Source organism: Haemaphysalis longicornis, unplaced genomic scaffold (genome assembly GCF_048455015.1).
Source record: "Haemaphysalis longicornis isolate Haplotype H1 unplaced genomic scaffold, Haemaphysalis longicornis Haplotype H1 scaffold_1, whole genome shotgun sequence".
Taxonomy (NCBI): Eukaryota; Metazoa; Arthropoda; class Arachnida; order Ixodida; family Ixodidae; genus Haemaphysalis; species Haemaphysalis longicornis.
The window spans coordinates 313,895,130-313,910,323 of record NW_027526203.1 but is presented as its reverse complement, the minus strand read 5'-3'; the positions used below and the strand labels follow the sequence as shown (position 1 = coordinate 313,910,323).

Below are 15,194 nucleotides of genomic sequence, written 5' to 3'. Positions count from 1 at the left end.
CCACACTCTTGGTTGACATCCTTTGTGGCAATGGAAGCAAGCAAATTATTTTATTACAATTAGTTACACATGTTAATACTCTCGCCCTGCTAATCCCTACAGTGCATGAACTTGAGTTGGACTGCGATGGCAGCGCCGATGCGCCTCGACGGAGCCATGTCTCCCCTCTCGTTGTGGGTATTGTTTCGTTCTCTTCCCTCGGCGGGAGCGAAAGGAGTTGTCGCCGCCAGCACCAGGTATTGTTCCCTGAGCACGCATCGCCATTCCTCCCTCCTGACCGTCAGTAGGGCGGAGGTCAAGGCCCTCAAATAGTTAGCGCACTGCTTTTGAGTGCGAACCGGTCGAAGAGGAGGACAGCCCGGCGACCGAGGCGCTAACTTCAACGAGGTTGTCAAGGGCTGCGACTGCGAGCAGTCGCCTGCAGACTCGCTCCCGTGGCAGTTTCTGGGCGCCAGAACCCCATACCTTTTTCAGCCAAGCGTGTGGTGGTTTGGAACCTTTTTGGCCTCTAGGACCCCCATCAGGGATCGTGCCACAATACCCTCCTTGTGCGCTGCAGCACCTTTTAGGTTCAATCCAGTTTTCATTTTGTCTTGTGTCCGTGCTTCATCGTCTGCTGTAAATACTTGTGTATATGTGTAAATAGACTTTTCTTCGTCGTCTACTTCCTTCGTCTTGTCATCAAATGCCTCACCCCTCATCCACGACAACACCACCAACATCACCGACAAACCAAACTTTACTGTGCCTGATTAAAAAATTAATGACATTTACGCCATCATGCAAGACGTGGGATGTGACAGCTATTGGATTAAACCGCAATACAGAAAATCAACCAACCTTTCCAGTGATCTGCCATGCATTACCTCGTGCATCTTTTTTCCATGGCTAATTGAGCTGACAAGTTTTTTTTAAGGTGCTTGGTGAGACCCCATGTGTCTGCCCCATAAGTCATGACCGTTATTTGAACCTTGGGCCATGCTGACCTAACTGCCAAATGCACAGCCTTCAATGCGTTATTCCAAAGGAACAATTGCTAGTTCACTCATTTGGCACCCAAGAAGTTCACAGATCGAATCCATGCACAAACTATTTCTAGAGGCAAGGTGAATTCAGCATACAACCCGCCGCGGTGGCTCAGTGGCTAAGGCGTTGTGCTGCTGAGCACGAGGCCGCTAGTTTGATTCCCGGCCGCGGCAGCCGCTTTTCTGATGGAGGCGAAAAGCGAAAACGCCCATGTGTACGAGATTTCGGCACACGTTAAAGGTCCCCAGGTGGTCAAAATTAATCCGGGGCCCTCCACTACAGTGCGCCTCATCGCCTGCGTTGTGTCAGTGCGTTAAACACTACAATCAATCAATCGAATTCAGCATTGGTGTCAGTCGGGATACCACTAGAAATGTCACAAACAGCTGTTGATGCAAAAATTTGCTTCGATTTACAGCGAGAAGTTAAATCTTGTCTTGCATGTCTGATTATGCTGCTGAACCTCAACAGTTCAGGAAACACAACGCTGTACTTGACAGGTTTACTAACTTCAGCAGTTCATTACTTTCCAGGTAAGTACTACGATAAAATATTACGGGGAATTAACACTGCCGACATGTCAACTTTTGGAAGCGAGTTGAAGTTCGCATTCAGGTTTTACACACCAAACACAGTGGGTTATGAGGCGTGCTGTAGTGGAAGGCTACAGACCAATTTGGACCACCTGAGCATCTACAACACGTGCCAAAATCACAACACGAGAGTTTTTGCTTTCCTCCTGTATCGAACAACGGGTGCCATAGCCAGTAATTGATCCTTTGACTTCGAGATCCGTCCTGGTCACCAACCCGCCATGGGCAGTCTTTTAGAAGCGAGAAGCAAGGTCCAAGGCAGGAATGTGTGAGGGAGCACAATGATTATGCTGAAAAACAACAGCGAGTACATATGTACACTTTATTTATATACGCATCTCCAAGCCCACATGGGAAACATGTCTGCACACATTATGCCAATGCACGTTTAAAAAGAAATATTCTGTTCCCTTCAGCAGTGATCCCCAAGGATACAAAATGGTCATTTTAGGGGTGTGCGAATACTCAAAGCTTCTGAACATCAAAGCGAATAACATATTTGATTAAAGGAGTACTGACACCAAATGTAGAGGCCTAAAAAACGATATAATTGGCTTCAGTAGTTTCAGTGATACGAGGCTGGAATCATATCGAAAATGTATTTCAATTGCCCTGGCCGTGAGCTACCACAAATCGGCAGCACTAGCGAAATCGTTATCGCCACGACGAAACACGACGTGCGGCATGTGCACGTCGCCGAGCTCGCCAAAGTTCTGCTATGGCAAGCTCACGGAATGCGAAGTACTGCTCAGTGGAAGCCTGTCCGAGCAAATTGACGGACTACGCCAAAATGAATTATTTTCCACATGACGACACACAGTGCGAAACGTGGGCTGACTTCATGCGCGGTGGCGGCCGCAAGAACTGGTCGCCGAAGCTGGCGAGCAGAATTTGCTTGCTACACTTCTCGGATGACTGCTACCTTCAGAGCCCGAAGATGACGTAGCAGCTGCAGTACAAACGAAGTGGAAACGATTAGGCAGTTTAAGAATAGGGGAACCCGGCGATGGGGGCCCCCAAGAAGTTAGGGGCGTCGAAGAGTTTTAAGAGGGGCATCCTTAACAGGCTTGTGTTGCTCGGGTTGGCTCGGGTGATGGGAACTTTAGGCTTAGCACCGTGGCAGATGACAATGACAACTGTGAATGACAATTCCTAGCACAACTTTTCACCACACTATCATCCCCTTTCTTGCATGTGAACTTTATTTCAGCAATAACTGCCATTTGAGCGATTGGTGACCAAGACATCTGCCGTGGACTTTTTTAAATTCTTCCGTGCAGTTAGTGCAACCTTTCAGCCGCTTGCTGCACCGCACGCCGCAGTGCCCGGATTCGGAAGAGCGGCGGCAAGCTGTTGCTACTGGGGTGTGCGCCGGTTCAAGCCGCAGCGATATTAAAAAACTCGGGTGGCAGCGACTCATCCGAGTTTGACGATTCAGGCGACATGTCGACTGTGCGGGCGAGTGCAGACCATGTGCAATTGTAGCAGACGATGCGGCAAACGTTCCTGACGTCACGGGTTTTTGATTGACGTTAGCACCAGCAGTTTTTGCGGCCACAAAACCGTGACGCAAGGCCATCCGGCCTGCATTTGAACGGCCATTTGGTACAAGACGACCGAATCTGAAACTGATAGGAATAAATGCATTATAATTCTATGCTTGTGGCTGACCTCTCCTGGTTCGATTTTCGTAATTACTCGGCCAATAGGTACTCTTTACAGCAGAGAAACCGAAAGTAAGATATTTAGTGTCAGTACTCCTTTAATGCTTCAAATCGAGTAGCACTATTTAAAAATTTCAAAAATTTTTGAAGTTTGAAAACACAAATACACAGGCAGTTGCTCCAATAAAACAGAATACATCAAATTATGCCTTGTTGAAAATGAGGAACTGCCATTTACACCTTTTTCATAAGGGAATTTGGTTAATCATACAGTTTGTCGGAACACATAGTCATAACCTAATTTATAGCGCTTGTGGTTGAGGACCCCATGAGGTGACAGTTGCTCCACATAAAATATAATCAGCTGCTTTCTGCCACAGGATAATTTTTCAAGCTCTATTAGATGCTAAAGCACACTAGAGAATTCACTAAATATTTGCGCTGACACGCAAATATTCGAATAAAATCGTTATTCGCTTTGCATTCACCTTCAAAGCAAAAATGACTATTTGCACACCCCTAGTCACTATACTCCACCTGCCTGCTTCTTAAAAGAGAAGGTAAGAAACGATTACTGGTAAACTGCAGTTGTACAAACCAGGCCTGCACATTTTGCTGCAGGGCTCTATCAAACACCCAAGGCTGGAATTGGTAGGAATACTTGGGCAAGATTTGGCAACAATTAGCCAATTTCCGTTGTAGACGTAAAAAAACCATGAAGTTTTGTGCTGTTGTAAAAGCTGTATGAAACCCTGATGTGTGCCCTGAACAATCAAATAGTGTCTAGAGATGGGCACCATTAGCTCAGAGTTGTCAACTTGCTAACTGCACGAAGGTGGACCTTTTTGCCTGGTGGAAAAATGTTCGTGCGCCATTTTCTCTTCAAAAGTAAAAAAAAGTGCCGAAACGTGCTTTAACGAACTTAGGCACGCGGCCTTACGTCGAAAGGCAGTGAGTACAGTAGGGTACGGTCAACAGATGGTCAGGTCACATTGATCCTGATTGTTCATATTCCAAGGACGGGAAAGACACCCAGCAGCAGCGGCAAAGGGGCCAAAGCTGCCAATAAGCCAAACTTCATCCCTTTCAACAAAAGCATGCGAGGAAAAAAGAGAAAAAAAAAAAAAGTGACAGCACTCCTCAAACTATAATCAGCGTGGTCCATATCATACTTTCTTCACAATTCTGTTGAAAGACGTCAAACAAATGCCATTTGCACCAGCACCAGTTCAAAACTTCTTAGCTTCAAATTTATGCTAACAGTACTCCACTTGTAACCTCAACATAATTAATGCTTTCACCACTTCCCTCCTTTTTTAGATTATTCAATGAAGTGGTTCATCAAGCAACAACATTAAAAGTGCTTTTAGACAACTGAAGTGTAAATGGTCTATGTACATTTAACAGGCCTGCTATGAGCAAGGGTATAACTTGCTGATCACAAAGAATTCACAGCTAGATTCATGCTGCAGCTTGTGCACACCGACAAAATCATAGCTGTATTGAGCAATCCATGGGAAAAAGAAAAAGAAAACCTGCAAAAGAATTTGGGAAGCCTACTTGCAGGCAACTGCTTTAGCGCTCAGCATCAATCCTAACAGAAGTTGCAAAAATTCTTCAACGTTGCTTTTTTCTGCAACATGTTTTCTGCAACATGAACTGGGCATATCTACTAGAGTCAACCTCTGCCCAAAGCTCAGTCAAATTTTAGTTTCTTTCTCATTACAAGCTAACCAATGACCACCTAAAGATTTTACCCCTGTATAAGGTGGCAAAACACAATGAAAGCTTTCTTACACTTGGCAAATTCATTGCTTCTCACACACTGCAAGTAGATTAGTTGCTCTTGAAGGTAGGATGTCAAGAAAGAAAAATTGCTGTGGTCAATTTTTCAGCCAGAAGCAAGGCAACGTTGCCCTAAAATGCTTTCAAAATACTCTCTCTCTTGCTAAAACAGGAGTAAAAATGTTCCCATTAAGGAACCGAAAAGAAATGCACCTTCGCCTGGAGCTCCTCAAATGCTACCACAGAAATAACAGTACATGCACATTCTCTGTGCCTGCTACAAAATAACAGCAGTTCAAATCTGTCTGCACTGTGGGGTTGACAGGGCAAAGTCTGGTTCACTATCGCCGTCAATCACCGAACAAGTATTTGTGGCTGTTTACAAGACCACACCCCCACAAAGCCTGTCTGGTCTACTCAGCCAGCCAGCATCATTCTGCAATTGTCAGTTACGTCAAACCTTTCAAGGGCAGAGGCTTCCCGGTACACAACATGCTTCCAATCATTTAAAAAAAAAAGAGGCAAACGGAATGGTGTGCACCAGCTGGCCGTGGACGCATACACACAACACAGATGTACAGAACGAAAGAGAAGCCTCAAGAGGAGGAGTAGTGGCCACAGGGAGAAGCACAACAGAAAGACCGTGGAGTAGGAATGGGGAGGAGGGGTGGAGGGCCAAGCTAGCGACACTCCTCGGCCGAGCCCTCGCGCGAGGAGTCCCGGTCCTCGTCCTCCACTATGCGGGAGATGGGCTCAAGTCGGGGCTCGCCCTTGGCCACGAAGCTGGTCCACTCGTTGGTGCGGCCGTCCAGGAACTCCACCGTGTTGAGGAAGGCCTTGCCGTTGAAGCCGCCCACGGCAAAGATCCGGCCCCCGACCACCGCCACGCCCACATTGGCCCGGCAGCTGGTCAGTGGTGGGCCCATGCTCCAGCTGTTGGTCTGTGCGTCGTACACCTCGACGCTGCACAGCGAGCGCACTCCGTCGTGGCCTCCCACTGCGTACAACTTGCCTGCAACCCAAACAGCGGAGCCCGTGAGGAGCGGGGCAGGCTCCACAACAGAGGCCGTTCGTGCCACTCTAAAAGCACAGTTGCAAGCTCGCAAGTGTGCTTGGCCAAACACATCCTTTTGAAATCTTAATGGCCATCCAGCTACTCAACAACAAAACTGGCATCCAGCAGAAGAAGAGATGGGGGAAAAAAATGCCAGAAACATTGCAAAAAAGGTATACCGATTCTAACGCGCCCCCGATTCCAACGCGCACCTGATTTTCCTGGCAAAAACACTTGCACCTCCGATGATAACGCGCACGGATCTTGAGCAAGAAAAACGAATGTGAGAGAAACGGGCGATTTATCACCGAAAGTAGCCTCACTCATCTCACTTGTCGTTGCTCTCCGCTGACCACAACATCTCGCCCTTGGTGCCGTCAAGCGCGTTCGCGATGCTACACTTCTGAACGAAGGTTCAACCATGGTCGATGGGATCGTGGCCCATGCCTCGCACGCCCATCCCGCGAGCTTCTCCAGAGGCGCACGCTTCAGCCGACCGCCGCTCGTTCTAAACGCACGGGAGCCGCTGCTGCCATTTCTGTTATCAAGCGCGCAAGTGGAACGATTTGACGATTTGTGTGAAGGCCGAGATAAAAAGCGCCTATGCTTCCTGTGTCCGAAAAATCGTTGCTAAAAGCTTTGGCGCCATTTTGAGATGGCGATGACGATGGGTGGGACGAAATTTCCGCTGTTTCGGCAGTTTCGGTTTCGTATCCGATTCTAACGCGCATGCGATTTCTCGGCCTATTTTTCCGGAAAAAAAGTGCGCGTTAGAATCAGGTAAGTACGGTAATAGCAAGTGGTGTAAAATTTAATAATTGCTAATAAGTTGTACTACAGTCAAACCTTGTTATATCTAAACCGGTTACAACAAACTACTAGAAATAACTAATGAAATTTTCCTTGAAATTCTCATAGATATTAATGTACCTGGAACGACCTGAAACGAAGCATTGTAATTGAAGCAAAATTTTCCCGGAAAGGGTACATACAACAACCTATTTTTAGCTGAGAAAAGTACAAGGAAATTTTCCTACATCTGGTGGTGCGTGCTACTGTTTGGCAGTTTCTGGGGTGGCAATTAAAACTTGCGAGCCATCCAACGAATGCTTTCCACTGTTCATGCAAGCATCCCTTTCCACCTGTTCTTCTTGCGCCTGCGCTGGGTGTGGCACACTCTGTGCACACGTGCGGGGGTTGTGTGCAAGAAGAATTTGCTCTGGAGAGCCAGAAGTCCCTAGCCAGGCCCTGTTGGGTTGTTGCTTGCCCTTTCTTTGCTGTTGCCTGTGCCCACTGTCCAAGTGTTCACCAACTAAGCAAGATGAACAGAGTGACGACAGCTTAAAGCGGTTTATATAGATTGGGAGGAAGTCCCAACAAAGGCTGCTGAACCGAGCCCAAAGAAGAGGGTGTGTTATAGCATTCAGCACACTATCAACTATTTTTGAGTGGCACGAATACAGTTACAGACAGGCGACATCAAAGGCGATTGAAGACAGAGAAGGCCGTCTTCACAACGGTTTCGGACATGAGGGCCAGCAACGTCGCAGTCAGCGGGGGCACTGCTGCAGAAGAAAGCTGGAGCCTTGAGTGATTGATTGTAGGGTTTAACGCGCCGACGCAATGCAGGCGATGAGGTGCGCCGTAGTGGAGGGCTACGGATTAATTTCGACCACCTGGGGATCTTTAGCGTGCGCCGAAATCTCGTACACACGGGCGTTTTTGCTTTTCGCCTCCACCAGAAAAGCGGCCGCAGGGGCCGGGATCGAACCCGTGACCTCGTGCTCAGCAGCGCAACGCCTGAGCCACTGAGACACTGCGGCGGGTGAGAAAGCTGGAGCCTCCACTACCGGGATCGACAGTTCTGTTGCAAGCACCATCTGGCTGCAAGTATCCAAAATTTCAATGTATTTGAAGGTAACAAAGAGTGAACATTAGGTTGATTTTTCCATTAAAGGAGCCATGAAGAGAAAACACAAGTTTGGTTCATTAAAAAGATTGCCTCGTTAGAATCATACTGACACCACTTTAAACGTAAACTTCGCTCAAATAAGCTACATAATTAGGAAAAAAAGGAATGGCCATGCGACCCACTAGCTCATTTCCCGCAACAGAACCTATGGTGTCGCATATGAGACAGCTCTGCGAAAAGCAAACGCAAATTAGACAGTGTTTATAAGCTTGCTGAACGAGCTATTGGCGCTTAAATTTAGGGCACATTCTTTTTAAAGCCTTAAGAATGGTGGGAAAAACAGTGTAACTTACGAATGCACATGTAAACATAGAAGTACCGATGCGTACTGCTGTTGGTACTGCGCGCACTATGCTTGTTTAGCTGCACAGAACTGCGGAGCTTTGGGGTCGTCTCAGACGATACTGGCCGATTGATTGACGCTACGGTGTCTTATGTGACCATATTTGTCGAGCGAGCACTATGTTTCAGGCAACGATTTTCTCCCAGAACAAAAACAAGTCAGGTTAAAGAAGTTTAAAAACAAACCGAAGGCACAAAACGGCATGCCACGGTATGGTGGCGCCATCTAGGTTTAACGTAAACAAACGCGTGAACACCTCGATGCCAACGCTGCCGTGCAGGGTGGAGACACCCTTTGAACAGTCCCGTGCCGCTGCAATTGTTCACCGTGCTCAACGAATCGTTCTTTTCGTTTTCCACGCGACCCAGCAACGCGAAACAGATAAGATGATTTAAACTTTGCCAGTTAACCGCGTTGCGGCGATAATTGTAGCGCGGTTTTGATACAATGACTTGTTTCGGCGGTGAGCGAGCGACCCAAAATGGCGGCGCCAGCGTATACGTGTCTCCACCCTGTACGGCGGACGCGTGAATCAAGGGACCCTAGGCTGCAGGGCGGTCTGTGATGTCATTGCGGACCACAAAAACACGCGATTTAGCAGGAAAATCAAACTTGTAACTTAAATTGATTATTTCTCAGTGAACAAAGCGTCGTTTGCATTCAGACAAGCGCTGGGGGCACTATGAAACACGAAATCTTTCGAATAACACAAACTTGTATTTTGTCTTCATGGCTCCTTTAAAAATGGCGCAGATTTTGGGTGCACTCCCTAAGCAAGGCAAGTAGAGGCTTGCTTCCCCCCTCCCCCTCATGATATTGGCTGTGTGGCATCTCATGCCTTGGAGCTTGGACACCAAACATGAGCAGAACGAATTCGTCAAACGCACATGCCCCGACCACCACTCAGGTAGGGTCGACCACACACTAGAGTCACACTAAGTAACCGTGTTGCAAACAGAAACCCATTTGACGCACTCCAGTACTATGGCTGGAGCTTCCTTCGTGCAGTGCCACCGAAAATCTGCCTACACGCTCTCATTGGTCGAATGTCATGATTTGCTGTGCCAATGACGGAGAACGCAGAATGCAATAACAGGGACCATGCCGAGCTTATGTGGGAGCGCTCTTAACAACATGACAGCTCCATGCAAGAAATTTTTGCGGCAGTTGTACGTAGTAAACAATGCCGCATTTACGGTGCAACTCAATTTGTACATTGTTGTATGTTTACGGTACAATGATGCAAATTAAGGTGCATTTGTTTCATCAAGAAGGGTGACATTTGTAGTGCCAGGAGGGGAAAAAATTTTTACGGCCAGTGAAAAGTGTGCATTTATGATTTAAACAGGTTTGAACGCACTAATATGCAAGCAGATACTACAAAAGCTAAAATTAAAGTTGGTTATACATCTTTCAGGTATGCGAGGCATAGACAATTGATGCTAAAAAGAGGGGACGGGGCTGACATATATGCCACAGCTTCAGTACGCAAGCTGAGTTGTAGGCTTGCAGCCCACCCCTGTAAGCTGTCTTGTAACACGCCTCCCCACAAGGGGTGTGCTGCTTGTCAAAATTTATGCGTATCTTGCTCAAGTACACTACTCATTTGCCCTGTGTCGTCCTGGGGAGGCCTCCCGGCACGGCTGACAAGACAGTCAGAACACCTCGTTGAACAACCAGAGAATGCTCTTGTAATGGGCTCTCCACAGCTTTTTAAACTGTTGCTTCCGATGAGTGCACACAAATGCCATTGTGCAGTCATCGGCTGCAAGGCCAGTGAAAAGAATGTGAAAGCTTACCACTATGTAACACCAAAAAAAAAAAAAAAAAAAAGCTGCAGCAAGTGTAGCTACGACTCATCAAGCCCTTAGAATTGGACAAGTAAAAATGCATCTATGTTTTGCGGATGACATTTTGCTGCAGTCCCACTGCAAAAGAACTCTGCTGCATGCACAAAAGATGTTGCCACCATTCACATTTAACTGAAGGTTATTCCCTGATGTGTGCAAGATCAGGCCTATCACCCAGAGATTTTCAAACTAAGATAAAAGAGAAATCTGGTGCTAGTGTCTAAGGCTAGCTGCACCTCGACAAACATGGCATCGTGGGACCGCTAGGAGTTTTAACCTTACTTGCTTGCAAATGATCTCAAAAGCTGCCTGCGGCTCCAAAAACCGTATTATCGTCACAATACTGCCTGCTACCCTTTCTTCTATCTTTTGTATGGCCCCTGGACACCTTTCTCCTTCCTGCTGCCACCTCCACTATTGTGTATGCACACAAGGCCACTGCCTGGGCTGCTGGTGCCCACCCGACCGGCAGTGATTGCCTTACTGCGTCCTCCAAAAAGTCTACCTACGACTGCCACCACAAATATATACAGCTCATCCCAGGGCCCCTGGTCCTTCCGCAGATGCCGTCTCGAGCCGTAGGGTTGTCGTCGCAACTACTGCCGTGTTACACTGAGCCCTACCTAGTGGAACGTCAGATCACTGATCTGACGCATGAAATTTCGCCAGTACAGCCCCTAGCACCGGAATCATGCACCAACACAGTATCATTTGGTTCAAGCCATACGAAGCTCTCACACTGCACGTGGCCCGATGACTGCAGCGACAGATTTCCTCTAGCATGTTATGAAATTCTATGTTGTCACTGCTCCGAGCAGTAGAAGGCACTTCGAGACCCCTTGCAATTAAGACATACGTGAGCGGCTTTCATACCATTGTACTCCACCACACCACAGCCTCTCCTGGCATTCTGCAGGGGTGCCACCTCTACCCAAGTGTTGGTTGTCTGGTTGTACTTTTCCACTGATGCCACGCATGTCCATGAGTCGCAGCCGCCAACAGCATACACCTCTCCGTTGAGGCAGGCCACCCCAGCCTGGTAGCGTCCTGTAAGCACCACGCAGGCAATGCACGTTACTTTTGGCCAATCATGATCTAGTACGGCCAAACATTATAACGATACTGTGCCCTGGAGTGCACAGTTAGTCCATAATTTTTTGTTTCCTGCTTGAATAAGACTACACACGCTTTCTCAAGAGTTGAGAACACGTCCAGAGTGCGAAATTTCAAGAATAGCATCAGCCTGCAAAAACAAGCTATTACCAGCAACAGTTCAGTCTAGGCTGAAATTTTTCAGCTTTTGTGAAGGCCTCCATTAAAAAAAAAAGTGCAATAGAGGTAGTTTTTCTCCCCTAATATGTTGCACAGTCTGATGGCACATCTGTACATGTACTACATAAGGCATGGGCCACATTAATAACAGCAAGGATAGCTAAAACTATGTTTCAACATCTAATTCACTAGAGATCGCCCACTATATGGTAATGATGCCCTCTACAATGAAATTATACAAAAGCAAAATTTAGATAAAGACAACGAAGCTATCAAGGACAGGTAACTGTTCAAAAAGATCATTGTGTATGCAGCAACCTCAGCGTGCAAAACAAATGCAGAATTTCTAACGTCATGAATGGCACTAATGAGATGACGTGGTTGGAAAGCGAGAGGGAGCTGTCAGAGCGACAGTGAATGATGTTCAGGTGAGCAAACAGCTTGGACCCACCTGAAAATGTGAAAGTATATGTAATTTTTTTGTTGGTGGATATCAAATGCTCACCAAAAGTGGGCTTGCAGTTTTAGTATGGAGATTGGGTGTGCGTTACTCAGGTAAATATGGTAGTTTGGAAACAAAATGTAAAAGGACACTCCATATAGCATTTTGCCTTGAATTCGACAAGAGCACTGTTAAGCGATTCGAAAATCACTAGCCAGTTGCACAATATCGCTGTGACTGGCACTTAGTGATCGATTGCACAGAAATGGTGTCCTCACTGCATGCCCATACGAAAGGTTCTTGCTCCAGACCCATGAAGTATGGCTATGTTTGAACTAATGTGTCCTGAACGCTGCCTTCTACTGGATGCTTCACTGCAGTGTGCACTTTTTGTGATCCTGTGATCCTTCAGGAAAATTCTACTTTTTACTTTTCATTTGACAGCGTCACCCTTACAAGGTCTACTTTTGCACAAACCCGTTACATCATCAGTATGACATACTGGGGACTGAGATCCAGTTTTGACTCAATTTGGCTTAGCTGTGACTTGACAGCAAGTGAGTAAGCGCCTTAAAAGTTGATGTTAGTTACATAAGCCCGGACAGCAAGACCAATCCAGACACATTTGGCTGCACAGCTCATTGTCTGAGAAAAGAACTGGCATTCAGAAGGTGTATCGGATAGATGCACTAATAACCCGCCGCGGTGGCTCAGTGGCTAAGGCGTTGCGCTGCTGAGCACGAGGTCGCGGGTTCGATTCCCGGCCGCGGCGGCCGCTTTTCTGATGGAGGCGAAAAGCAAAAACGCCCGTGTGTACGAGATTTCGACGCACGATAAAGATCCCCAGGTGGTCAAAATTAATCCGGAGCCCTCCACTACGGCGCGCCTCATCGCCTGCGCTGCGTCGGCGCGTTAAACCCCACAATCAATCAATAGATGCACTAATAACAGTACACTCTTCACAGAGCAAAACATCTTGATGCAGTAATCAAAAGCTGGAAAAAAAAACTTGGCTCATGTGCTGACCTATGGTATTCACTGTGCCGGCTACATTAATGATGTACTTTGACGAGTTCGTGCCAAAGGTGCGTTAAAGAGAAATTTTCAGATTTTGAAAAATAACCAATATTGCGCGACTTTGCGTAAAATTGAAGTTGTCCCACAACTAATGCAGGGCCGAAGTGTGTGGCTCACCCAGCAGCATAGGTGCCACACTGGCCCAGGTCCTGGTCAGGGGGTCGAAGACGTCGCAGCACGACAGGCCCCGCTTGCCATTCCAGCCGCCCACCACAAACACCCGGTTGTCCAGGTTGCAGAGGCCTGCAGAGAACAGCAGGGCACAGCTCAGCCAGCCCTGGGGACGACCCCAACGAGGACGACCAGTGCCCAAGTGAGCCGAACAGCTGGCCCCGCCACCCACGCTCACCGTTGGGACTGACCGCGGATCGCTGCGTTCCCACTCACACGTCCTCAATCACACACGGGAAGAAGGCTCACCACCACCATGCACGGCAAACACAAAGAGGGGGAACAAAAAACCCACGTGAACGCACGCAAACTCACAGAGCAAACATTGTGTGTGAAAACAAAACCAGACACGTCGGCTACAAATGTGCACCCTGAAAAGCTACAAGCGCGCACACACACATGTAACTCTGCAATAAGGACGACATATTAGGAGTCAATAATGAAGTTGGTAAAAGCTAAAAGTGCACGTGCCATTACATCAGTTGCAGTAAACCTGACGAAACGCAACAGGGTTGCAGTTAAGCAGAGAAGGTCCCATGCATAGAACTCAGGAGCGAGGCAGGGGTATCGTGCAGTGAACAGATACTGGACTGCATGCAGAGCGGGTGCCTGGCGAGCAGTGGGTTCAGAGCTTGCGCTACCAAGGGAGCAGAACAGCCGAGCAGTGGCTGCAGGTGCTGCTACGCAGTTGTACCACCACAGGCACCTGAACAGGCAACAAGACGCTCCTGCTAGGAAATGAAATGGACAAGCATGCAGGTTACACGATGCCATTGTGTAGCTGATGCCAACAGTGATGGCAAAAAGGAGAACACCACCGGGTAGCAAGGACAGCTAGCTACATCTTCAGCTGTGCTGATATTCTTTATACTCTCTCAATCATGGGATATAAAAACAGTGGGAACAAGGAGCATGAAGAAAAAAGTGGCAGGTACCCTGGTCACAACTTTTTTAACTCAAACAAAAAACGAGGGGAAAATAAGAAGAGAACAAGGTTGAGGACGGGACAAAGGAGGAGCACAGAAAAGGCCGAAGCTGCCGTAGTTGCCGCCTCGCAGGGAAGCAGCTTGTCTTGTTTGCAGCGGCGTGGGCAGATGGGGGGTTGCAGCAGCCCTGCTGCGACGCCTGCAACTGCAATCCAACGATCTAGGGAAAGTGAACGGTGCTCGCCACCTTCCTGGCCGTCCCTACAAGCTTCTCGTTTGCACGGCCGCCAAGCACCGGTGGTCAGCTTCAGGGGTCCTCACCTGCACTGCCTCTATTTCGATTGCACTGTTTTTTGGTGCGCAGCAGAATTTTTGCGCTGCTGCACTCTAGACAGTTTCAAGCTTTCTTGCTGCGCCGGGAGGCAGAACTAGGAGTGTTGCAGGTGCTGGGCGATTCGACCTGAAAGCACAGCAAAAACGGAAACGGAGCATTACGTGCTTTTACTGCACCCACTTGTATGGCCCACAAGTTTGCTCTTGGCTGGCACTCTTCTGCCCTCCAACTGAGATGCACAGGCATGCAAAGGCACACACACGCACGCACACACACACGCCCCTGGAGACAACTAAAGTCACAACAAAGCAGTGTACAAGGGACAGCGCGCATATTAAACAAGGACAATCTTGATCAAACACAGCCCAGCGATGGGGTAAAGCCCAGATGACTTTCTGCTGTGGCCCTGCAAAAAGAGATCCCGGAAGTCACAGGCTGAGTCACAGGCTGGCATGCAAATTAAATACAAAAGGCTTCAAATTCTCCTCAGTAATATGCACCCCCCATGTTCAGCTTTGCAGTGCAGGCTTTACTTTTCTTGCTAGATAGAGCTTCTGAGGAGTGATGAAAATGGAACTTTATGCACATTATGTACAGTTAAACCTCGATATAATGAAGTAATAAGAAACACCACTTGACCTTGCTATAATAAAATTTCGTCGCATAAAAATTCTGTACCTAGCGT

General features: G+C 47.7%; 1 protein-coding gene across 7 annotated transcripts in view; it reads right to left on the bottom strand.

Annotated features, from left to right (window-relative positions):
- Positions 1 to 1,927: 1,927 nt before the first annotated feature.
- The window catches only part of LOC144150257 (influenza virus NS1A-binding protein homolog), a 79,643-nt gene continuing 66,376 nt past the window's right edge, over positions 1,928 to 15,194 (bottom strand). For 6 of the 7 annotated variants that reach the window (XM_077682120.1, XM_077682141.1, XM_077682127.1 and 3 more), the window contains 3 exons: positions 13,196 to 13,321; positions 11,161 to 11,334; positions 1,928 to 6,080 (listed from right to left, as the gene is read on the bottom strand). In XM_077682120.1, coding sequence (XP_077538246.1) covers positions 5,749 to 6,080; positions 11,161 to 11,334; positions 13,196 to 13,321 — 632 coding nt within the window. In that variant the 3' untranslated portion in view covers positions 1,928 to 5,748. Of the gene's footprint in view, positions 6,081 to 11,160; positions 11,335 to 13,195; positions 13,322 to 13,427; positions 14,636 to 15,194 lie in introns of those variants that run through there. The other variant, XR_013318495.1, reaches the window with a different exon arrangement.